We start from the raw sequence: 26033 nt of genomic DNA on the forward strand, positions 1-26033 counted from the left end.
CTATTCTCTCCTATTGCCAAACCCTGTATGTCAAATCCAGGAATAAAATCTTAATGAGGTTACACTACTGGACTCCGAGTCTTTGGTCAGTGAGAACGGAAGCGGAGCCATCACCAGAGCCCTCAGCCTCGACACTATAAAGGAAGCTTCCTCCATCCGTTGCCAAAATGACCCTCCCCCTACGACCAGCTTCCAAACCTTCTCAACACTTGCCGCCCAATAATAGTTCATCAAATTCGGCAACGCAAACCCCTGACCGCCTGTCCCTCTGCAAATCCTATCCGAGGCACCTTACCTGCCACACAAAGGCCCAAACTGTCCTATTAATCCTCCTAAAAAAAATTTAGGAAAAATCGGGAGGTTCTGGAAAATAAATAAAAATTTCAGAAGGATCATCATTTTCATGGTTTAAACCTGCCCTGCCAGCGATAACGGGAAAACATCCCACCTCTTTAAATCCTCCTTCACTAGGTTGCCCACATTCAACTTGTGCAGCAGAGCCCAGCTACAAGCCACCCGTACTCCCAGATACTGAAAATGTGACCTGATCAGCCAAAACGGCAACTTCTCCAGGCCTCTACCTTGTCCCTGGGAATATCTCACTCCCAAATTTAGTCTGTTCCCCCAAAAAGGAGTACATGCGAGAAAAAGGAAAACTCCTCCTCTCTTGGGTGCCTGAACCTCCACAGCTCCACACCCCACATCCGCTCCATCAACCCAAGCAACTCCTTCGCCACCCCCAATACCTTAAGGGATTTGGGGCACTACTGTTCCAGCCTGGGGTCAAGCACACAATTAAACCCCCCCCCCCCATATAATCAACAGATGTGTATCTAAATCCGGTAACCCCACCAAACACTTTCTTAATGACCTCCACGTCACCCTGGTGAGGAATGTTCACCACAGGAACCCCCTACAAACTTCCATCATGTACCTTGCCCACCCCCCACTGGATCCCCCACTATGTTACCCTCTGAAAATGCCACCGTCTTATTAATAAGCACTGCGATTTCCCTCGTCTTCGTATCCAGAGTGGAACACATATCCCACCCACCCTTTCCTCAACCTCGTTCGGTCCCTAATCCTCTGGTGAGTCTCTTGTAAAAAGATCATGTCTGCCTTCAAACTTTTTAAACGGACGAACACACAAAATCTTTTAACCGGTCCATTCAGTCCCCCCACATTCCATGAGACCAGTCAGGTTGGAGGTTCCAGAACCCCCCCCCCCCCAACAACCAGCCATAACTTAATCGTAATGGACTCTCCCAGGTCCCTACCTCATCCACCACCTGGGCCCACCCAAGATGGCCGCTGCTACTCTCCTCCATCCAATGACTCCATAAAAAAACATTGTCATCAGCAACCCATCCCTCCCCCCTACCCTAGCCCAAACAAAAAAAAAACCTCCCCAGGCTCGCTATTCCAACGCCCATGAAAAACAAAGAAAACAATCCCCCCCCCTCCAAGTAGCCAGCCGCAGACCCCCCCCCCCTCACTTCATTTCAGTTAACCAGCATTTCTGCCAGCAGGGTGACACCCCACATGCGGCTAAACACTTTATTTATAAAACAACCCACAAACTATCCCGATGCCGAGTCCACCTCTAATCGTGTACCCCAAGCAACTTCATCCTCACATCTCCTCCCTCGTCCCCTGCACTTCCCACCATTCCCAATCAATGCTCTAATACACCCAAAGCCTGTACCCCATAAGTAGGATGGAAGATGTTACAAAATAACAAAAACCTCAGAGATCAGAGTAAATGGAAAACAATAGCATAAAACAAACAAGCGCTGACACCCCTGAGCACACTGCCATAGCTCAACCACACAGGTGAACCCACCCAGAATCTTCAAATGCCCCCAGTCCACGTTCCTGAATAAAGTTAATCGCCTCCTCCAGTGTATTCCAATAATGTTCTCTTCCCGTGCCCCACAGGTGAGCCGGGTACATCATGCCAAATCACACCTTGCTCCTGAAAAGAGCAGCCTTGGTCTCATTAAACCCGGCCCTCCTTTTTGCCAGCTCTGCTCCCAAGTTCCAGTAAATTCGGGCAGTATGACCTTCCCAGCTACACTCACAGATTTCCTTTGTCCACCTCAGGATTTTTTCCTTGTCCAGGTATCAATGTACTATGAGCCCCCGTGGCAGCTCCCTAGCTCTTGGCTTCCTCCTCAACAACCGATGGACCCGGTTCACTTCAGGAGGGCGGTCAAAGAAGGTGGCCCTTCCCCATCAACTGCTCGAACATCTTTGCCACGTATTCCCTGCTTCTTGCACCCTCGATTCCTTCAGGCAGCCCCACGATCCTCAAGTTGTGCCACCTGGAGTGGTTCTCCAGGTCATCAACCTCGGCCCTCAGTTTATTGTGCCCCCTCCAAAGAGGAAATCAGATCCTCATGATCACCAACCGTCTCCTCCACCTCCTGGATCGACACACTCTGCGACTCCAGACACTGTTCCACCCTCTCCAGGGAGGCCCGACTTGGTTTTGCCACTCTCGCCAATTCTCCAGTGACCGTCTGCCTTTGCTTTTTAAATTTGGTCGATATAAACTCCACCAACTTGTTGGTCGTCCACTAAGCGGGTAACAACGCCACAGGTCCCTCCGCCATTGATTCCCCCTTCTGCGTCATGCGTGCGCTCCAGGTCCAAATTAAGGCCCTTGCTCGACACACTCGTCTGACAACTCTTCAACATCATTCACCGGAGGAGATTCCTTAGTTATTCTATCTCACCGGTTTTCCACCAGCACCACCACTGCAAAGCCTGCAAAAAGGGCCAAAAAACCAGTCCTCAGGAAGGAGCCACCTTATGTGTGACGACTCACTCCATGGCCGCCACTGGAAGTCCAACACTGACAACATTTAATGGTGTCAGCAGTTCGGAGAGGCGAGCCATCGCAAATAACTCCTAACCTCTTGATAAAAACTGCCAAACGAAAACTCAAGCCAACCTTCGGAAATAAGGGGCAGGCACGATGGCGCAGTGGTTAGCACTGCTGCCTCACGATACTGAGGACCCGGGTTCGATCCCAGCCCTGGGCCACTGTCCGTGTGGAGTTTGCACGTTCTCCCCGTGTCTGTGTGGGCCTCACCCCCACAACCCAAAGATGTGCAAGATAGGTGGATTAATCATGCTAAATTGCCCCTTAATTGGAAAAACAAAGAATTGGGTACGCTAAATTTATTTTCAAAAACCTTCGGAAATAAAACCAGAATCAAGTTTTAGGAAATTTTGACGTTTGGAGATTCCTTTCCCTTCCACCTTTCGGTAACCTTGCAGTTCCCTTTTATAAAACAGGCACGACATTTAATCTTTTGTTTTGTTTGTCTCGCTTTATATTCCTGTCATGAATCAATAATCTGCCATCTCTTGGAGCTATCATTTTTTAGTCACTTGTTGTTTCTGCTCTGTCTCGGAGTACGTCTTGTTCAGGCAGAGCACAGGAGAGAAATATTATCCCCTCAGATTTTGGTGCTTGGGTTCGTTTTCTCAAATACTACTGCCATTATCTCAAGATCAGTAATTTCCTTAACCTTCAAATTTTAAGACTTTTTCTAAGTGCTTAAGATCATTTTCTGTTCTGCACATTTCACTCACATTTAGTCTGCACTTTAAAGTCTTTAGTTCGCCATTATCATGTTTCAGCCAATAATTTCCTCGCTCAAAGGTTCAGACATTCTACCTTCATTTAATGGGAGGGTTTTTTTCACTTCCTGATTTTTGCATTGCTTTATACTTCCTGATGAAGTAAATTATCCTTTTTCAAATTTTGCCACTTGCCCAAAATGGTTTCCCTTTTTCCACCTACAATGGTGTCCCTCGGTGACATCATCTGAAAGCACAGTGTCAGTTTTCATGTGTACCTTGTGGATAGCCAGCTTGATAGCCATCTCTATTGTCAGAGAATCATCGAATCCCTACAATGCAGAAGGAGGCCATTCGGCCCATCGAGTCTGCACCGACCCTTGGCAAGACCAGCCTACCTGAGCCCAATCCCCCGCCCTATCTCCAGAACCCAACCTAACCGTTGGGACACCAGGGGGCAATTTAGCCTGGCCAATCCACCTAACCTGCACATCGATGGAAACCGGAGTTCCCAGAGGAAACCCACACAGACAGAGGGAGAAAATGCACACTCCACACAGACAGGCCCTGGCGCTTTGAGGCAGCAGTGCTAACCAATGTGTCACTGTGCCGGCCTTCATATTGCTCATGTGGCATGGAGTACTGGATGAGCAGAAACTTGCAAAAATTAAATGACCATAAATCTTGGTCACTGTGCCTTCAGTTATCTAGGCTCTAAACTCTGGAATACCATCTCTACACCTCTCCAAGTTCATTTCCTCCTTTAAGGCACTCCATAAAACCAATCTCTTTGACCAACCTTCTTTTCCAATGTCCCAATAACTCCTTTTGCGGTTTGGTGTCTTATTTGGTTTTACAATGCTCCGGTGAAGCACCTTTCACATTTTATCATTTTAAAGGTGTTATACAAATACAAGTTGTTGCTGTTTTCCAATTTGGAGATCACAATCTGCAACCTGGGGTCCCATTTCTTGTTCTGAAAGAGATGAACTGGAAACACAGTAAAACCTCGGCCCCTCTTCCAGCTCGGTGATCTCCTAGTGATCACTCCACGCTACTGGCATATTTCATGAAGCCGTGAGGTCCAGTTAGTTTACCAGTGTGGGTACAGTACTAGAGTTATTGGGCTAGTAATCCAGAGTGCTGCATTAACAAACTGGAGACACGAGTTTAAAATCTTCATGGCAGCTGGGAAGTTAAATTCAGTTTGTCAAATATAAAAGCTGCAATCAGTCATGGTGACGATCATTTCCTGTAAAACCCATCTTGTTCATTAATGTCCTTTAGGGAGGGATATTTTTTGTCCTTGCCCAGTCGGGCCTATACGTGACTGCAGGCCTGCTGCTTTGCGGTTGGCTTTTTAAAAATAAATTTAGATTACCCAATTATTTTTTCCAAGGGGCAATTTAGCGTGGCCAATCCACCTAACTCTGCACATTTTTGGGTTGTGGGGGCAAAACCCATGCAGACACGGGGAGAATGTGCAAACTCCACACGGACAGTGACCCAGAGCCGGGATCAAACCTGGGACCTTAGCGCCGTGAGGCGGTTGTGCTAACCACTAGGCCACCGTGCTGCCCCTTGCGGTTGACTCTTAACGGCTCACTAGAATGGCCTAGCAAGCCAGTCAACTATATTCAAGAAGGTGGCTCACCAACAACTATTTAAAGGCAATTAAGGGCAGTCTCGCCGTACCAGTGACACCCACATCTTGTGAACGAATTAAAACGAAACAGCTGAGCCTTGATGCTGGTAAGGCTGACAAGGTGTATGGCAAAAACCAGTGCCCTAACAGAGCTTTAAAGGGAATAAATGAAACACAATGGCCAGGATTCTCTTTTTGTTATATAAATTTAGAGCATCCAATTATTTTTTTTCTAATTAAGGGGAAATTTAGCATGACCAATCCACCTACCCTGCACATCTTTGGGTTGTGGGGGTGAGACCCACGCAGACACGGGGAGAATGTGCAACAATGGCCGGGATTTTCTGCACCCGTTTTCATCGGGCGGGTTCGGGATCAGATAAATCTTGCAAAAGTCGCAAATTATGTTTCACGCCGACATAAAAGCATGGCGCGATTGTCCCCAGTGATAGGACATGTTTCCAGACTTCAACATCTGCAACATCATTTGAATTAATTAGCACCTAATTATCCGGCCTCCACACCGGAATCATTTCCCCCTCTCACCTCCGGGGAGAGGGCAGAATGGCTGGTCTCTGAAGCTGTGCAATTCTCCCCGGGAAGCCGAGGTGAGCACAGCGCTCGGGGCAGAGGGTCATGCCCGGAGATCTGCTCCTAGGGCGGGGTGGGGGTGGATCCAGGTGAACTTTTTTGTGTTGGGGCGGCTTTTAAAACTGACGCTCAATCTTCGAGGGACTAAATACTAAATTGATAGTGTTATATAGTGGGACCCGTCCCTTTGGGTCGTTTTACAAAGCGTGTGACTATACGGCTAAGAAAGCCGTCATTGCTGTCAACTGCTTCAATGCTGCCTTTCTCACCCGATAATGGTCATTGCCGATTTCTGGGAAAATTCTGCCCAATATCCTAATGCTCGTGAGCCAGTAGAACATTACAATTTACAGCCGTCTAAACTGCAGGAGGTTGGAGAGATTCTTGAATTGAAGAGGCAGCTGTTATACATTGTTCCATTCTGTTCCCTGGATCTGTGAATTTGGCTGTTCTTCATTCCACTCTGAGACTCAGCTGCTTTTTTTTCTCAAACAGAATCAAGTCTCACAGCCAATGCTCCGCTACCTGCACTACCTGAGAACCCATTCCTCTGCAATTTCAGTCAGCTGTGAGCCGGGGCTGAAATATAGCGACATTACTGTTAGAGCCTGAAGCCAAAAGTTTCCCCTGGCCATGAGGGGCACGAGCAAGCGGCACATGAACCAACAGCACGCAGCAGCAAAGAACAGGCAATAAAGTATGAATTGAAGCAGCATATGTTAAAGATTATTCCACATTGTGGCAATGATACACTGACTGTTTTTGCCAAACAAATGATAAAGCTGAACGACACTCATATCACTAAAGGAAAATATACAACACAGATCTGACATTTCAGTTAAAGGAAGGCGGCTTTAGATGTACAACATTCACCAGAAATATTAGAAGGCACCTGAATGGTTTGACAATCAATGCTAGTGCTTCAGCTCAAAATGTGTCATACAGTGCTTCAGCCCATCACCTACCATTAAATGGTATATGCCAAAGATAATAGAGACATTATTAGCTTTAAACAATTTCCACTCCTAGGCCCATGGCCCCCAAACTCCAGTCTTGCTAGGATCACACGCTGCGTCTTCATTTGGGTAAATAATTGGCACCGCATTGTCCTGATAGTGTTTAAGTCTTGACAGCAGCTTCCCAACAATGCTGGGGTAACTGTCTGAAAGGTCGATTCTCTCCTCTGGATCCGTCTCAATGTTAAAAAGCCAAACGTTTTTCCTGGGTGGATCGGGTGACATTGGTTGCACCTGTTTGGACAGTGATGGCGGTGGGAACCAGTAACTGCAGCCTACAGCAAACAGAACATTTCTCGTCAATACAATCGAAACCTTCACTCTGATCACAGCATCATATCACATCATCAACCCTGCAAAGTCAAATGGTGGCACGCATGATACAAACAAGAACAGCTGCTGAGGAAAACAAACCTTTACCCATGTGCTAAAGACTACCAAGTTAACTTGTCATAGTGCATGGTCCACACACGGTCGCCACTGTAACAACCAACAGATTGTTCTCCCTGCTCAATAAACATAATAGTGATGTTGTAATAGTTAATCTGCTTGAATAAATGTCACAACGTAATAAGACACAAAATGGATCAACAGATGGCAATGGGAAAATCTGAACCAGCACTACAAGTGCATGCATGGACATGCACATAGATGCATGATTTTAACAGGATATCCTCAAGCACTTTAGATAATGAGGTTCAGAGAAGGTACATCAACTTAGCAATAGAGTCGACACATCCCTATCATCTGAACTGTGATAACTGAAATAATCAGACATTATTTGTCAGATAACGAATTTATGTCAGATAATTTTGTAAACCAAAGAGGATGGGTGTTTGCTTCTTCAGCTGCCACATGTTTTCATTACCACTAACAGCAACTAATGTGCTAAAATGTACTAAAATCTCCCAAGAAACTGCACTTGAAAATTATAATACAAAATATAAAACCAAGTCGCATTGGGGGGTATTGGGTCAGGTGAGTTTTAAGGAGTGTTTTAAAGGGCAAATGTGAGGTAGAGAGAGAAGGAAAGGTGCAGGGAGGAAATTTTAGAGATTTAGGGTCTTGGCAACTAAAGATGTGCCCATGGAGTGATTAAAATCAGAGACATCCAAGGCCAGAATGAGATAAGCACAGGCATCTCAGAGCATTATGGGAGTAGACAAGAATACAGTGATAGGGAGGGAGGGAGGGCAAGGCCACGGATGGATTCCAGAACAAGGACAAGAATTTTAAAGTTAAGTTACTGCTTGACCAAGAGCCAGTGTAGGTCAGTGAAGTGGTGAGAGTCAAGACATGGGGAGCAAGCATTTGACTGGCCTCTAGTTTATGGAGTGTTGGGTGTGGGAGTGTAGCCGCTTGCATGAATAAGGGTTTCAGCAGTAAATGAGCTGAGACGGGCCAAATTGGACAATCACTTAATCTCTCACTCTCTCTCTTGTGTCATCGTCGTAGATGAGGAAAAGGAATAGATAATGGCACCGGAACAGAAAGATAAACTTTTGCAAGTGATTTTCTGGCTACAGTTAGAAGAATAGAACCACATGAGGGCAGTCCCAGGCAGCTGGACAGCAGAGATGTGCAGCATGAGCGTGGTCAACTGTGTCAAAGGTTATAGACAGGTTGAGAAGGACATATGAATATATGGACGGCACGGTGACAGAGGGTAGCACTGTTGCTTCACAGCATCAGGGACCCGGGTTCTTCCCGGATGGTGGGAGCACACGTAACCTACGCCGTTGGGAATTCGGGCAGTCGGGGACGGAGCATCGCGAGACAGTGGATAATTGGTGCAGCGTATTCATAGAGTCCGCCGCTTTTCAGGGGGTGGAGAATTTAAAAACCGGCGCCGTTCCCGATTTTGGCCCCAAAACGGATTCTCCGCGCCCATCGCTGAATGTGTGTTTTCGGCGTCGGGGAGCAGCGAATCCAGCCCGTGGCCTCATCAATGCCCTGTACAAAGACAAAAAGTTGACCTTTGCCACAGTCACATGGGATGTTGTTTGCAAGTTTGAAAAATCTATTGTGGTACAGCGACAAGGGCAGAAACCTGTTTGGAAGGGTTCAAATATGGCGTCCCGGGAAAGATGGGAACATATTTGAGATGCAGCATGTTCAAGGACTTTGGAGAGGAAATAAGAAGTTGGAGATGTGGTGTTCGTTCTCAAGGATTTGAGAGGGGGAGAGACGGTCAAGGTTTTTTTTCAAGGAGGGGGGTGATGATCGCTGTGTCAAGCAAAAGGGGCCAACACTGAAGAGAGAGATCGTTTAAGATATTGGATAACATGGTAAGACAAGCGGGGAAGCTGGGTGGTCAGTGGGAATAGGGTCGAGATGCAGTGGGTTGGGTCTCATGGACAAGATGGGCTTGCAGAATGCATGAAGAGACACAGATGGGAAACTAGAGGAAGTGTGATGGAATACTCTCCACCTGTCTGGATGAATGCAGCTCCAACAGCACTCAAGAAGCTCAACACCGTCCAGGATGAAACAGCCCGCTTGATTGACACCCCACCCGCTTCAAACATTCACTCCCTCCACCACCAGCGCAGTGTGTACCACCGACAAGTTGCACTGTAGCAACTTACCAAGCCTCCTGTGACAACACCTGCCAACTTCAAGTACCTAGAAAGACAAGGGCAGCAGACACATGGGAACTCTGCTACTGGCAAGTTTTCCACATCATCCTCATTTATACTGTATCATTGTTCCTTCATTGTCACTGGGGAAAAATCCTGAAACTCCCTTTAAAATAGCACAATGGGGCGATATCCATCATGTGGACAGCACAAGTTCCTTCTCAAAGGCAACTGCGCATAAGCAATCACTCGCCAAAAACACCCACATCCCAAAAATGCATGAAAAGCAGCAAGGTTAATAAATTAGAGTGTGCCAATGATTTCACTTCTCCTTACCAGGGTATCCAGTTAATAGTTTCCATTTCCCAGATCGGATTGCGGAATGGATTGAAACGTTAAAGATGGAATTCTGCCACTTAGTTAGATGTACAGTGGATGTAGCATTTTCACTGGGAATGCCAGGACCTGTAGGAAGAACACAAAAGCTGAATAGATCACAAGGAGAATAGAAACCACGTAGGAACTTACCTTACTAATAGATAACTTTAAATACCAAACATAAAAACACTGTCCGTGACACTGATGGGATGGCCATTGGATGGACAGGACGGACAGAAGTAGCACACAATGCAACTCATGGATGCTACAAATGAGTTATACCAGCAGCATTATGTTTGATTCCATGTATTTTGCACAGTCTTGGCTTGCAACAGGCCACTTAGAACAGGCCGTGGAAGTTATTTTCTTTAAATAAAATTAGTGTTTCCCTTTTTTCTTTAAGTGACGTATGGTATGCGTGTGGTGAACCACTGTGCACCTGTATTAGGGGATGTACGGTAGGACCTGCACTATAGGTTTGCCGGTAGCCCCTGCCGGCTAGCTCCGCCCACAAGGAGCCGTATAAATATGCGTGACCTCCTCCTGATCAGCCATTTCGCCAGCTGCAGTAGGAGGCCACGCATCTGACAGTAATAAAGCCACAGTTGTACCAATCTGAGTCTTTTGTGCAATTGATCGTGCATCAATGCGAGATTGTGGAGTTCAGGTAAAGGCACCAGAAACACAACAGCTGATGTACCTTAACAAACTAAGCCAAAGCTTCTCTTCTGCTTCCCATCTTCTTTCCTACAAGCTGCAATTTCCTATATTACAGCAGTCACTTCGCTTTAACAGTACTTCATTGGCCATAATGCCGTTTTCGACATCCTGACAGGTTCTATTTTTTTCTTGCCATCTAAATCCAGATCTCCAATCAACTCTTATTTCTAGCGAGGGATAGGTTTAGGTATTTGGGGATTCAGGTTGCGAGGGAATGGATGGGGCTCCATAAGTGGAACTTAACGAAGCTGGTGGAGGCCAAGGAGGATCTTAAGTGTGGGATACACTGCACTTAACGTTGGCGGATGGGTCCAAGTGGTAAAAATGAATATTCTGCCGAGATACTTGCTTATCTTTCAGGCTCTCCCGATCTTTATACCAAAGGCCTTTTTTCGGAAGGTGGACACAATCATCTCTGAAGGTGAGCCCCTTAACTCATACTGTATCTTCTCCAGCCGCAGGAAGTCATACAGGTGACCTGTATGGTGACCCAACCATGCTGCTACCCCCGGTGGCAATGGCGACCGCCACTCTAGCAAAATTTGTCACCGTGCAATCAGAGAGACGAAGGCCATGACATCGGCCTTCCTCCTCTCCATGAGGAGGAAGGTGGCGAGGGTGGCGAGGATCCTGCTACAGAGGCAGAAGAGGGGGTTGGCGTTGCCGAACTTGCTTCATTATTATTGGGCGGCGAATGTGGATAAGGTACAGCGGTGGTGGGAAGGAGAAGGCGTAGAGTGGGTTAGGATGGAGGAGGAATCTTGTAAGGGGTCTAGTTTGAGGGCTATGGTGACGGCAGCATTGCCAATGGCTCCGAGTAGGTATTCAGGGAGCCCAGTGGTGCAGTCCACGGTGAGGATATGGAATCAGCTGAGGAGGCATTTTAGGGTGGAAGGGATGTCGGTGCTAACGCCGCTGTGCGAGAATCATGGGTTTGAGCGGGGGGAGGGTGGATCGTGTATACAGGAGGTGGAGGGAAGTGGGGCTGGCCAAGGTGAGGGATTTGTATTTGGAGGAAGGGTTAGTCAGTCTGGAGGAGCTGAGGGAGAGGGTAGAGCTGCCGAGGGGTAGTGAGTTCAGGTGTCTACAGGTTAGGGACTTTGCACGAAAGGTCTGGAATGGGTTTCCTAGAGTGCTGGGATACACCCTGCTGGAGTGATTGCTGCTTCCAGATTTGGAAGGGGAGGGAAGAATTGGGGATACATAGAAGTGGCTGGGGGAGCAGGGAGGCGAGCAGGTGGCGAAGATCAAGGAGAAATGGGAAGCGGAGTTGGGAATGAAGATCAATTGGGGAGTATGGGGTGAGGCACTGTGAAGGGTAAACGGGACCTCCTCTTGTGCAAGGATGAGCCTGATACAGTTTAAGGTGGTGCACAGGGTGCATATGACTCGGGCGAGAATGAGTGGGTTCTTTCAGCGGGTAGCAGATGAGTGTGAGAGGTATGGGCGGGGGCCAACAAATCACGCGCGCATGTTTTGGGGTGGTGAAATATTGGGAAGATTCTGGGAGGGAGTGTTTGCGGTCTTAGGTAGGGTAGTGGAGGAGGAGGTGGACCCGGACCCGGACCCTTTGGTGGCGATATTTGGGATTTCAGAGAAGCCGGAGCTCATGGAGAGGAGGAAGGCCGATGTCATGGCCTTCACCTCTCTGATTGCACGGCGGCAAATTTTGCTGGAGTGGCGGTCGGCATCGCCACCGGGAGTAGCAGCATGTTTGGGTGACCTGTGCGACTTCCTGCGGTTAGAGGAGATAAAGTATGAGTTAAGGGGCTTAGCAGGGGAGTTTGAGAAAAGGTGGGGGATGTTTGTGACCGTGTTTGAGGAGCTGTTCGTTGCAGGGGGGTGGGGTGGAAAAGGAGAAAAATCTGTACAAACAGTATAGCTGATTGTTGGGAAGAATGTTTCCCGGGGTGTTTATTTGCTGTAACCTACTTTGATACAAGTTTGTAATAAAATGCGTTTAAAAAAAAACTCTTTTAGTTCTATCTTCCTTTGATCTTGTGCCCCACATGCATCAAATTGAAAATCATTATCTACTAATACTTTCACAGCCCTGCCCCTCTGCAAGCTCTTCCAGCCAATTTTGCAGCAAGGTCTATCTGCAATTGACTTTGGGTTAATTTTCATCTTCAGTGAACTCAGCTGGCATCAAGCATTCAACCTCACTCCTTTCTCCCTCTCTCCCATCTTCAAAATCCTCCTCTGGCTATTCTCGTATGGGGCTACTTTTATTTCAAGAGCAGTCTGTTTTAGCAACACCATTGCTTTCAAAGTCCCCTTCATGCTAACCAGTGAATCAGGAACAGGAGTCGGCCACAAGATAAGATTGCTAAAATGGTTGCTCGGATTCTGGCCTCAACTCCACTTTCCTGTCCAACCTCCCGGAATATTTAACTCCTTTGTTAGTCCAGAATCTATCTAACTCATCCTTTAAAATATTCAGCAACTCTGCCTCTTCTGCTCTCTCAGGAAATTAATTCCAAATACTACCAGCGCCTCGAGAGAAAAAAATTCTCCTGATCTGTCTTAAATGTGTGATCCCTGGTGTCCTCTGGTTCTAATCGCTTCCGCAAGGGAAACATTCTTTCAGTATCCACTTGACAAGTTCCCTCAGGACTGTATATGTTTCATTGTTGGAACTCTCTCATCCTTCTAAACTCCAATGAATACAGGCCCAACCTTTCTTCAGCCATCGCTTTCATGCCATCAGCCCCTGAGGAGACAGGCAGTGGCAGAGTGGTAATGCCACTGAATTAGCAATTCAGAGGGCCAGGCGAATGCCCTGGGGACACAGGTTCAAATCCCCATCTGGTGGAATTTAAATTCAATTTAACAAACTGGAATTAAAAGCTAGTATCGGTGACTCTGAAACCACTGTCGTTAAAAACCCACCTGGTTCACTAATATCCTTCAGAGAAGGAATTCTGTGGTCCTTACCCAGTCTGGTCTACCTGTTTATAAATTAACTTATGGTATATGGGCGTCGCTGGCAAAGCCAGCATTTGTTTCCCATCCCTAGTTGCCTTTGACAAGGTGGTGGCGAGCTGCCTTCTTGAACCGCTGTAGTCCCCGAGATGTAGGTACACCACAAAGCTTTTGGAGAGGGAGTTCCAGGACAGTGAAGAAACAGCGATGTATTTCGAAGTCAGGATGGTGAGTGATTTGGAGGGGAACTTCCAGGTGGTGGAGTTCCCAGATATCTGCTGCCTTTGTCCTTCGAGATGGCAGCGGGCATGGGTTTGGAAGCTGCTGTCTCAGGAGCCTTGGTGAGTTCCTGCTGAGCATCTTGTAGATGGCACACACAGCTGCCACTGTTCGTCAGTGGGGGAGTGAGTAAGTGTTTGTGGAATCAAGCTGGCTGCCTTGTCCTGGATGGTGTCAAGTTTCTTAAGTGTTGTTGGATCTGCACTCATCCAGCAAGTGAAGATATTGCATCACACTCCTGACTTGTGCCTTGTAGATGGTGGAAAGGTTTTGGGGGGTCAGGAGGCGAGTTTCTTACTGCAGGATTCCTAGCCCCTGACCTGCCCTTGTAGCCAGGGTATTTATATGGCTAGTCCAGCTCAGCTTATGGTCAATAACCCAGGATGTTGATGTGGCGGATTCAACGATGGTAATACCATTGAATGTCAAGGGCCGATGGTTAGATTCTCTCTCTTGTTGGAGATGGTCATTGCCTGGTAGTTGTGTGGCGTGAATGTAACTTGCCACCTGTCAGCCCAAGCCTGGATATTGTCAAGGTCTTGCTGCATCTGGACATGGGCTGCTCCATTATCTGAGGAGTCGCGAATGGTGCTGAACATTGTGCAGTCATCAGCAAACATCCCCAATTCTGATCTTATGATGGGAGGAAGGTTATTGATGAAACAGATGAAGGTGGGGTCTAGGGCATCACCCTGTGAAACTACTGCAGTGATGTCCTGGAGCTGAGATGATTGACGTCCCATCACAACCATCTTCCTTTGTGACAGGCATGACTCCAACTAGCAGAGTATTTCCCACCCTGATTCCCATTGACGTTAGGTTTTCTTAGGCTCACTGAAGCCAAATGCAGCCTCGAAGTCAAAGGCAATCACTCTCACCTCACTCTCTTGTCCATGTATGAACTAAGGCTGTAATGAGGTCAGGAGCTGAGTGACCCTGGCAGAACCCAAACTGAGCACCAGTGAGCAGGTTATTGCTAAGCAAGTAACGTTTGATAGAACTGTTGATGACTCGCCCCATCATTTTACTGATCACTGATGGGGCGGGAGTTGGCCTGGTTGGATTTGCTCCGCTTTTTGTGTACAGGGCGTACCTAGGCAATTTTCTACATTGCCTGGTAGATGCCGGTGTTGTAGCACAAATAGTTCTGGAGCACAAGTTGTCAGTAGTATTGCTGGAAATTTGTCAGGGCCTTTGCACTGCTGCTGAACATTAAAGTTCCCCACCCAGTGTACATTCTGTGTCACTGCCACCATCAGTGCATCTTCCAATTGGTGGTAAACATGGAGGAGTACAGATTCGAAAAGTTGGGGGGGGAGCTATGGAGTGGTGGGTGGTACATGGCAGTTACCGTGCCCATATTTGACCTGATGTCATAGTCATACATCACAGGAAAGGCCCTTCGGCCCATCGAGTCGGCACCGGTGAAAAACAACCACTTAACTATTCTAATCCCATGCCACTCTATGGAGTCCGGAGTCAATGTTAAGGACTCACAGGCCAACTCCATTCTCAACTGCATGCCACTGTGCTGCCACTTCTGCTGAATCTGTCCTACTGGTATACAGTCAGGAGATAGTTGCCCTGCGAGTCCTCAACGTACATAGTATTCCAGATATGGTCTCACCAATGTCTGCACAACATTAACAAAACTTCCCTGATTTTATATTCCATTCCACTTCCAATAAATGGCAACATTCCATTTTTCTTCCTAATCATTTACTGTACCCACAGACTAACGATTTGAGATTCAGGTACAGGATCCCGCCGCACTGCAGTGTTTTGCAGTCTTTCTCCATTAAAATAGCTTACTGCTTTTCTATTCTTCCTGCTGGAGTGGACAAGTTCACAATTTCCCACATTATACACCACCTGCCCATTCACTTAACCTGTCTACATACTTTTGCAGAGCTCTTGGTTGTGATCGAAGGGAAAGGTTTCTGACACGATCTACCGGCCATGTTGCGTGCACAAAGTGGCCGTAACTGCCGGGAGATCCTGCTCCTGTGATCTACCCGGCTTGCTACGCCTCACGAGATCCAAAGCGATCTCGCAAGACCGTCACAATGTGAAGCCAGCCCATTGTGGGCGGGATCATTTTTTGGAAAATCTGCAAATGAGAACGTGATAGCTAGTCTCACTCTAATATGCAGTTCCATGAGCTAATCAAGGAGTTGGGATCTATCTCCTTCACCTTGGAGACCTTGAGCGAGTGCCATTCAGTGCTGGTCTCCACATACGGGGGACCAGATGGAACGGCACTCATGGGGATCTCCCGGGAGATTAGAGGCACCCAGATGCATGCCCTCTGGGCAGGGTGACACCCTGGCACTGCTGGTGCCACCTGGCCAGCCTGATACTGCCACCTGAGCACCCTAACACTGCTTGGCACTGCAACCTGCCTGTGCACCCGGGCATGGCCATCCTGGCACCATCAAGGTGCCCAGGTGGCACTACTAGCTGGCGCTGCCAAGCTAGCATTTTTCACGCAGCGGTGATCGTGACGGGCGGGGGCTCCTCAGTGCAGAAAATGGGGCTAAGTGCGGCCATGGTTCGTGTTCCCCGCTAGGGCCCCATATCTAACCGGATGGGCATTAGATAGCGGCTATACACGCTCGCTATGGGACTCTTCCCATTTGGTTAGATCAGGCCCTCTAGGTTTCATTTAAGGCAGGTTTTGCTGAGTTTTCCAACTGCTATCTCACCACACTTAAGTCACTTTATTGGGCCTTGGGGAGTTTCTCCCCGGTCAAGCCCACACAGACTTTTTTCTATCACTGGGGATCTGAACTTTAAAAAAATATATATTTTTATTCTCCTCCTTTTTCACAATTTTTCTCCCGAATTTACACCCAACAACAATCAATAACCAACAACAAATATCTCAAACCCCATAACAGTAACAATGATCCCATCCTCCCACCATGCCCAGACATCAGCCCGCATGTTAACATAAACAAATGACAAAGAGAAAAAAAAGGAATCAGGGATTACCCATCTTCAACATACACAGCCCCCCTCCCCCCGCACCCCACCCACCCTCCCCCCCCCCAACTAATGTTCGATGTTACTTCAGTTCTTGAAAGTGCATAATAAATAGTGCCCATGACTTGTAGAACCCCTCCGAGCTTCCCCTCAGTTCAAACTTAACCTTCTCATGGGTCAAGTATTCCAACAGGTCCCCTCGCCACGCCAGGGCACAGGGTGGAGAGGCCGCTCTCCATCCCAGCAGGATCCGCCTTCGGGCGATCAACGAGGCGAAGGCTACGGTATCTGCCTCCGCACCAGTTTCCAACCCTGGCTGATCCGACACCACGAATATGGCCTCCCGGGGACCCGGGTCCAGCTTCACATGCACCACCTTGGAAATACCCTAAACACCTCCTTCCAATACTCCCCAAGCTTTGGAAAGGGCCAAAACATATGAACGTGATTAGCGCCCCCACCCCCCCCCCCCGCAACGTTCACACACATCTTCTACCCCTTCAAAGAATCGGCTCATCTTCGCCCGTGTGAGGTATGCCCTGTACACCACCTTCAGCTGTATCAGCCCCAACCTCGCACACGAGGTGGAGGCATTCACTCTCCGGAGCACCTCACACCAGAACCTCTCCTCTATAACCTCTCCCAATTCTTCCTCCCACTTTGCTTTGATCCCCTCCAGTGGCGCCTTATCCTTTTCCAACATAGCTCCGTGTACCGCTGACACTGTCCCCTTCTCCAGTTCACTTGCCGCCAGCACCTCCCTCAACAAAGTGGAGGCCGGTTCCTCCAGGAAACTCTGTATCTCCTCTGTATCTCCTTCCTGGCAAAGTCCCGAACCTGCGTATACCTAAACACTTCTCCCTGCTCCAGCCCATACTTCGTTTCCAGCTCCCTCAATCCTGCAAATCGACCCCGAGGAAACAAATCTTTTAGAGTCTTAATCCCCTTCTCTTCCCATTTCCGAAAGCTTCCGTCCCATCTCCCTGGCTCAAATCTGTGGTTCTCCCGGATCGGCATTTCCCTCGACCCTGCCCCCAACCTGAAGTGTTGGCGAAACTGCCTCCAGATTTTCAATGAAGCTATTATTCCCGGACTCCCTGAGTATTTCCCCGGAGCTATCGGGAGAGGGGCCATTGCCAGTGCCTTCAGCCCCGACCCCCTGCACGAACTCTCCTCCATTCTGACCCACTGGGAATCAACCCCTCTGACCCAGCTCCGCACTTTCTCCACATTCGCCGCCCAGTAGTGGTACATCAGGTTCAGGAGACCCAAATCCCCTGCCTGCCTTCCCCTCTGTAGCAGCACCTTCCTCACTCTGGCAACCTTCCCTCCCCATATAAACGAGGTAATCCTCCCCTCAGTCTCCCTGAAAAAAGACTTTGGCAGGAAAATCGGCAGGCATTGAAAAATAAACAGAAATCGCGGCAACACATTTATTTTAACCGCCTGCACCCGACCCGCCAGTGACCGAGGGAGACCATCCCACCTTGCCAGATCGGCTTTCATTCTCCCTACCAAACTAGTGATGTTGTATCTGCGAAGCCTTCCACACCCCCGGGCAACCTGCACCCCCAAATACCTAAAGTGAGTCCCTGCCGTACGGAATGGCGGCACTGGGAATCTGAACTTGCTGGCCAAACTGGCTCCTCAGAGATCAGGCCACCATTTTGAAAGAGGGCCCTGATCTCTGAGGTTGAGGGTCCCCACAGTCAACAGAGGCCCAAGAACAGATCCCCGTGGAACAGCACTAGTCACAATTTTCCATTCAGAAACACTCTTCTACTGCTACCCTTTGCTGTCTATGACCTAGCCAGTTCTGTATCCATTTTGCACCTCACCTCTGATCCCGTGTGACTTCACGTTTGTGTGGATAGTACTAATCCCGCCCACGTAACTGCTCGCTTGGGAGCCGTTAGCTAGGGGGTCCTTCCTGTTAATGGGGTGGAGTGGCCTTAATTGGTGAATTATTGGTTTCTCGCCACACTGGGATGAGATCCGAATCTCGCCAATGGGAACGTGCCGGTTAGATTGGAAACCAATTGTCGCCGGGCACAGTTTTCGATTTCAAACTCTACCACGATCCAACCGGCTTGCTCGGCTACACACCCGGCTGATGCGGCAGTTAGATTGTACCCCTTATTTCCTCCTCACAACCCCCTCTCCTTCCTGTCTTTGTGTCATCAGTGAACACTTAACACAAGATGTGAAGCAATGTGCCTAGGATAGTTCTGATGTTAGATTTAATATTGAGCACAGGGAAACATTAGTAACCTCGGGAAAAAAAAGTGGATGAAGTGATTTACCATAGAATGAAATGAATGTTGTAAGGCCAAAAACAACAATCCCTTACTTTAGAAGAGGAAGCACTGGAGCCATGAAAAGGATACTAGGGAAGATTAGGCAGGAGACAAGAGGTAGAATATGTGAAAAGCAGAAAAGATGTAGAATGGAATGTTATTGTAATGGGAAAAATAACTAGCAATTGGCTCAATGAAAGTATGAAGAACATCTGGGTGAGCGTCTTTAAATGTGTAAAGTTATCCTGTTTGAAACATACACAACACAAGGCATACAACACAAAGCACACAACACACGCACAACTGTGCAAAGTCCTGAAAAATGCTGACCTTGTCCACATTTTACTCTTTCTATAAGTTTCAGACAGCTTGGCTTTTTCCTTCACCAGTATGCTCCCCAAGGCGTTTTCAAACTGATCTGTTTAAGATATTAGCTGTTGAAAGCTGTGTGCTCAATGCCTTGGGAAAAGGGAAGTTACATTATGGAACACATTATCCAGTGTGTGACTGTTGTAAGAATCATCTTACATTAAGTGTTTTGGCAGCTTGCAAAATAGTACAATGATTTCAATCATACAGTACTTCACTAAGTGGGAATTTGCCTTATTAGTGTAACAAAGATTAATGAGAATAAAAAGCAGAATGCTCCTTTCTGGTGTATATTAGAGGGACAGATGATTTATTTTCTGGAAAATGCTACATGTTTAAAAAAAAAATATTGCAACCACAAATTATTCAGCACGCTACAACTGTAAAATTCGTTCAATTTCTGTTTGGAATTAAATTCTTTGCTTCATGGACTGAGGGCTCTAGACCAAGTCTGATCCCAGCTTTGCCCCAAGTTAACTGTTCTTGCCCCAAAAGGTGTACAGCAGCTGGAATGGTCTCAGCACCTCTGGGTGATGAAGGGGTTAGTGTGCGTCAGTGCTTCCCATTTCTGATTACAGCTCGGATCATTGGACAGCAGACTGCACATGTGGGTGCCAGATGTATAACAGATCGAGTTGAACTGTGAAGCACCCATAGCCAAAAAGCCGGTTGACAATAACTGAACTGGACTCAAACACAAAAGGATCTCCTGATTTTAACTCGGGATGGGTGACGAGGGTCGGAGAGGAGAAACAGGCCCAATGGGACAGCCTTCATGATATCGGCAGCATGTAGCCAGGCTTCACCTCAACGCGAATGATGGACTATCAGCTCAATGGTGTTGGCAAATGGATAACCTACTCACTTGCATCGGTTTTTAAAATAAATTTAGAGTACCCGATTCTTCTTTTCCAATTAAGGCATAATTTAGCATGGCCAATCCACCCACCCTGCACATCTTCGGGTTGTGAGGGTGAGACCCATGCAGACACAGGGAGAATTTGCAAACTCCACACGGACAGTGACCCGGGGGCAGGATTGAACCAGTGTCCTCGTCACTTGCATCTATGATGTGGAGATGCCGGCGTTGGACTGGGGTGAGCACAGTAAGAAGTCTTACAACACCAGGTTAAAGTCCAACAGGTTTGTTTCAAACACAAGCTTTCAGAGCACTGCTCCTTCCTCAGGTGAATGAATCACCTGAGGAAGGAGCAGTGCTCCGATAGCTCGTGTTTGAAACAAACCGGTTGGACTTTAACCGGGTGTTGTAAGGCTTCTTACTGCACTTGCATCTATACAGCTCTTTTAATATAGTCGACTATCCCAAGGCATTTCACAGCAGCCTTATCAGGCAGAATAGTGACACAGCTCTCCACAACAAGGTGGATTTCTTTTATCTTCCTCCCCTCCCACTTTCAACAATTCCCTCTCCTCCATCCCATTTCTCAGAGTTCAATCGCAAGGTAGAAACCCGTAACAAGGAGGAAGGCGCCAAGCAGCTGCTGGAATGCGGAAAACGAGAAAGCAGCACAAAGGTGCCAAACACCCAACATATTATTCCCACATGAACGTGTGCTCCAACAACCCAAGGACAGAAAGCGATGGTCAACTCTGCAGCTGAACACTTCCACAAAATGAATGTGGCTCCAAAATGCAGGGAGACAGTCCCAAGGGCAGGAAACATTTATGAAGTTCTGTCGCTGGTATAGAACCTTGAACAATAAAGGAGAGCAGTCAATCAAAGGACGTCTAGCTGAAGCACATCTCAAGGAAGATTGAGGAAGCCATGGAGCACCTCACCAGTCCTGCCTCAATCTTCTCAATGAGGCTGGGACACCGTACTCGTTTTGGAAATAAATTGGCAGAGCCGTGTTGTACAGCACAGTAGCATTCCATCAGTGTAAAGTTTAATGACCTAAAACAGTCTGGCAGTAAAATTAAAACTCAGCTGGAGCCACATGTTACTTGCCAAAAAAGAGCAGCAGAGCATGGAGGAGGAGGAGGAGGGGAGGGAGGGGGGGAAAGAGAAGAGATGGAACAGTCATAACGAACACATTAACTGTCATTTGCGTGCTCCACTGACAGCGACAGTACCAATTCCGGACTAAGGTTTGCCGTCCTTGGCAATGAGGGCAAAGTAGAGAAAAGATATTAATTTTAAATTATAGATTTAGCAGTTTAACATTATTGCCTGGGCATCTGAAAATAACATTCGGAAGCTAAAAAAACGAATGTATTTTACAGACGATTACACTATTATTTTGGAGGTGATCCTACATTCATCACCGCCTACCCGAAACTCTCAAGTTCCTAAATTCTGTCTTCAGTGCAATTTACATTCTCTTCTATAGTTTTAAAGATGTGTTTGTGTGTAATGACACAGAAAGCAGCAGCAAATCAACCAACATCTACAATCAGTGGTGAAGCGTCACATTTTACATTTCAGTTATACGTTAACCATTGGTCTGCCTAATCCATAAATCGCCTTGTAGCACAGAGCTGGGACTTTGAAAGTAACAAATTGAACGGAAACACATCAGGATCCCCCAATGATGCGATCAGGCATAATATAATGTAACTTGATCATAATTTTATAACATAAATGGTCCTTTCTTTCCACCCCTTTTCAGCAAAGGATCTTTTACACGCAGTATACAAGTTCCAATACCATCTGGAAAAACGTAATACAAATCACATGCTGAAGTACTGCTGCAGAAATATACAGAATCATTTCTACAACCACAGTCATTTTGGATTAAACAATGCAAACCTCAAGTGTTTAAAAAAGAATTGGCATGGAAAATTTTCTGAGCTTAAAATAACCCTTCGGCTGGAAAGCAAAATGGCGAGTGTTCTGACTCGCAATTGGTAGCCCCTAAGAAATAGGACCAACAGTAGACCACATGGCCCCTTTAGCCTGCTCAACCATTCAGTCATGGCTGATCCACCTCAACTCCACCTTCCCTTACTGCCCAAAAGTCTGTTGCTCTCAATGGTGGAACTTTACAGCCCTCCCCCAGGGGGTGGGCTGGCAGACAGGGAGGTGTACAATTGTCACCTATACCCACCTCTGCTGGGATTTTACCCACAGCTGGGGAGGCATTGGGCAGCCTGCTTGCCTGTGGGCCAATTGAGGCCCTAAAGTGGCCAATTAATTCACTATTTAGGAGAACTGCACCCTTTCAGTTCACATATTTCCCAATAATTTACAGATCTTAATGAGGGTTGCACTGAAATTTACCTGGGGTCCTTTTTATAAGAATTTCTGCCAGAGAACATATATGCCCTGTTCCAGGCAAATCGGATCTAAAATCAATCTTTTATGCATTGGATCCATACTAGATTTATAGTTCTCAAAATCGCTAGACCAATTTGTAGATTTTAAGCCACATTTATTGATTTAAAAGTTTAAAATATTAATATGGTGCCCATCCCTACACATTATTTAACAGTGCTGTAAATTGTAAGCTTATAACTGAACACAAACCCGAGGTAATTTTCTTTGAAACTGGCGCATTTATAGCACAACAGGCCATGGCCGGGTTTTCCGTTCCCACATCCATTGAGGGGAGGACAGAAAACTTGGGAGAGGCAGCCAAACGTGCATGAACTTTAGGTGGGAATTTCTGGTCCTGCCCCCAACAGTTCTTAAGTAAAAGAGAAAACCATAACTACTTCCTAAACCTGCCACTATATTCCAATTAAGCAAACCAACATATTTCAAATACCACTCATGAATAAAGTTAGCAACCAGGTTTTTACTTGCTTTTCTCGTTGCAGAATCTTTGGAGAGAACGTCTTTCAGGATCACACTGAAACACCTTTGTTTAAATGAGAGTTATCGGAACAACTGACTTTTCAGACAGACCCAACTCTTCCCACTATGTACATCAATTGCACCCAAGGCATAAGGCATTCTTTTGTCTCTTCTTCCAAGTTATTCTTTGCTTTGTTTAGGCAGGACTAAACACAATCCTCCTCATCACTGTTGACACCTCCAGGGGTCCTGAAAACCTACACAATATTCCATTAGCTTGCCACCTGTAAACAAGTAAATGGTTCTTAAGATCTATTAGCAGAACATTTCACCCCTTCTTTTACTGAAATCACACTGTTCCTTTTGAACTTTAGTGCCACAAATTCCTGCAATTTTCAGGGTATATTCAGCTGCCCTTGGTTCAATATGCAGGATAAATATTTAAGAAAGAAACACTGAGCCAAGGTTGACACCTCGGCACTTCTTGTTCTGATATTTTAACAATATATTTTAAAAAGCTCCCCTCCCACTGTTTGCACTTCCTTAGACAGGCGGGTCTGAGTGTCCACTGACACCACCCCTGTCAGCCAATGAGTTGGCAGTGAAGTAGGACTCACAGCAAATAAAGTAACGTCTACATAGTCAATTTAAAGAGCGTGTCTGCAAACTATAGTGAACCGAACGCATGAGCAAAGTGATTATATCCTCCAAAAGAAGCAAGGCGATTTCTCCAGAAAAATGGAATACACATAATGTGAATAAAATCAACCTGTCGTAAACAGCAGCAAGTGATGGGGGACAAGACCCATCCCAGCTGGAATACCTGTTACAACGATATTAGTTGCCCAAGACGTCATTATCAACAGGACACACACACACGCACACACAGTCAGGATGCCGGAAGCAAGAGTCTATTTGAAAATGGAGCCCTGAGCTCAGTGTAGCAGAATAAGGGACAATCAATTCACTTGCATTTGACCTAGTTTGATTTGATTGATGTTAACCTCAGCTGACCCAAGAATGAAGGCAGTTGAACACATCAGTGTGACCTTTTTGTATACTTTATGGGATGGCTTAAATTCCTTGACTGGTTTACTGTGGCAATGCTGTCTAACCATCCTTTAACTTGTGGCCTTAAGGGGCAATGGGGAAACTAGGGCAAGAAAGTGCAGAATGAATAAGTCAGAAAGTATGTGAAGGATACCACGGACGGAAGGAATGGAGGTTACTATTGTTTTAAATGATGCTGTGGGTCATGGAAAAGGACAAGGAGCAATCTAAAGAAAGAATAATTAACTGGGGGAAGTCAGCTTCAATGCGGCAAGAATGGATCTGGCCCAGATAAATTGGAATCAGATTAGCAGACAAAACAGCAACTGAACAAGAGCTGCCTTTAAAGGAGAGATAGTTCCAGTACAGTCAATGTATATTGCCATGAAAGAGAAAGTAGGGCAAATAAATAATAATCTTTATTGTCACAAGTAGGCTACAGTAACACTGCAATGAAGTTACTGTGAAAAGCTCCTAGTCGCCACACTCAGGTACACAAGGGAGAATTCAGAATGTCCAAATCACCTAACAGTACATCTTTTGGGACTTGTGGGAGGAAACCGGAGCACCCAGAGGAAACCCACGCAGACACAGGGAGAATGTGCAGACTCTGCACAGACAGTGACCCAAGCCAGGAATCGAACATGGGACCTTGGAGCTGTGAAGCTACATGGCTAACATGCTGCCCAGAGCTCCCTGGATGTATTTTCAACTCCATATTCCCCCTGACTCCTAATACCCCGACTTGCTATTTAACAATGTGAGGAGAGCCCATCCCCTCACTGAAGTCTACTCGCATGCAGTTTCCAGCAACAGCCACTGCTTAATGATCAAAAATGAAGTATTACCCTCTCCAGGCTGAAACACTGTGGATAGTCATTGCAACCCTACTGTTACCCAAGAGTTAAGTCAATGCAGAATAGGGATCAAATAAAACCAAAGCTCTATCTCAGCTCAGTAAGAGATTGTCTTCAGAGATGCAAGTAGAAGCATCTGCTTGCTGTCTAGACAGCTTACAGCTGCCATAACAAGCTGCTACTCTTCCAGTTCCCAAGATAGACCAGAGTTTTCTACATCTCTAATGCAGAAGAATCATTGAATGGTAATAGCACAATTGTATGCTTTATTAGCCACTCTCTCAACCTGCCCTGCCACCTCCAATGATTTATGCATATATACAGCCAGGTCTCACTGCTCCAGCAAACCCTTTAGAATTGTGCCCTTTATTTTGTATTGTCTCCCTGCATTCTTCCCACCACAATTAATGACATCACACAGTACGGCATTAAATTTCACCCCCACCTGTCCTCTCAGTCCAACAAACTGCCCGAATCCTTTTTAAGTTCTACACTGTTCACAATGCCTTCCAGCTTTGCATCATTGGTAAATTTTGAAATTGTGCCTCATCCAAAGGCCATTTGTAAATAGCAGGAAGAGCAGTGAGACGTAACACTGATACCTGGGTTCCTAACGCTGATACCTGGGGTCCTAACACTGATACCTGGGGTCCTAACACTGATACCTGGGGTCCTAACCCTGATACCTGGGGTCCTAACACTGATACCTGGGGTCCTAACGCTGATACCTGGGGTCCTAACACTGATACCTGGGGTCCTAACACTGATACCTGGGGTCCTAACACTGATACCTGGGGTCCTAACACTGATACCTGGGGTCCTAACACTGACACCTGGGGACCTAACACTGACACCTGGGGTCCTAACACTGACACCTGGGGTCCTAACACTGATACCTGGGGTCCTAACACTGATACCTGGGGTCCTAACGCTGATACCTGGGTTCCTAACCCTGATACCTGGGGTCCTAACACTGATACCTGGGGTCCTAACA

At 46.8% G+C, this 26033-nt stretch overlaps 1 protein-coding gene across 1 annotated transcript in view; it reads right to left on the reverse strand.

Annotated features, from left to right (window-relative positions):
• Positions 1–6525: 6525 nt before the first annotated feature.
• The window catches only part of arsb (arylsulfatase B), a 107198-nt gene continuing 87690 nt past the window's right edge, over positions 6526–26033 (reverse strand). Inside the window, exons 7-8 of the mRNA XM_038805558.1 lie at positions 9759–9887; positions 6526–7118 (exon numbers count right to left, since the gene is read on the reverse strand). Of these exons, the coding sequence (XP_038661486.1) occupies positions 6853–7118; positions 9759–9887 (395 nt within the window). The 3' untranslated portion in view covers positions 6526–6852. The remainder of the gene's footprint in view (positions 7119–9758; positions 9888–26033) is intronic.

This window comes from Scyliorhinus canicula, chromosome 8 (assembly GCF_902713615.1).
Source record: "Scyliorhinus canicula chromosome 8, sScyCan1.1, whole genome shotgun sequence".
NCBI classification, from domain to species: Eukaryota; Metazoa; Chordata; class Chondrichthyes; order Carcharhiniformes; family Scyliorhinidae; genus Scyliorhinus; species Scyliorhinus canicula.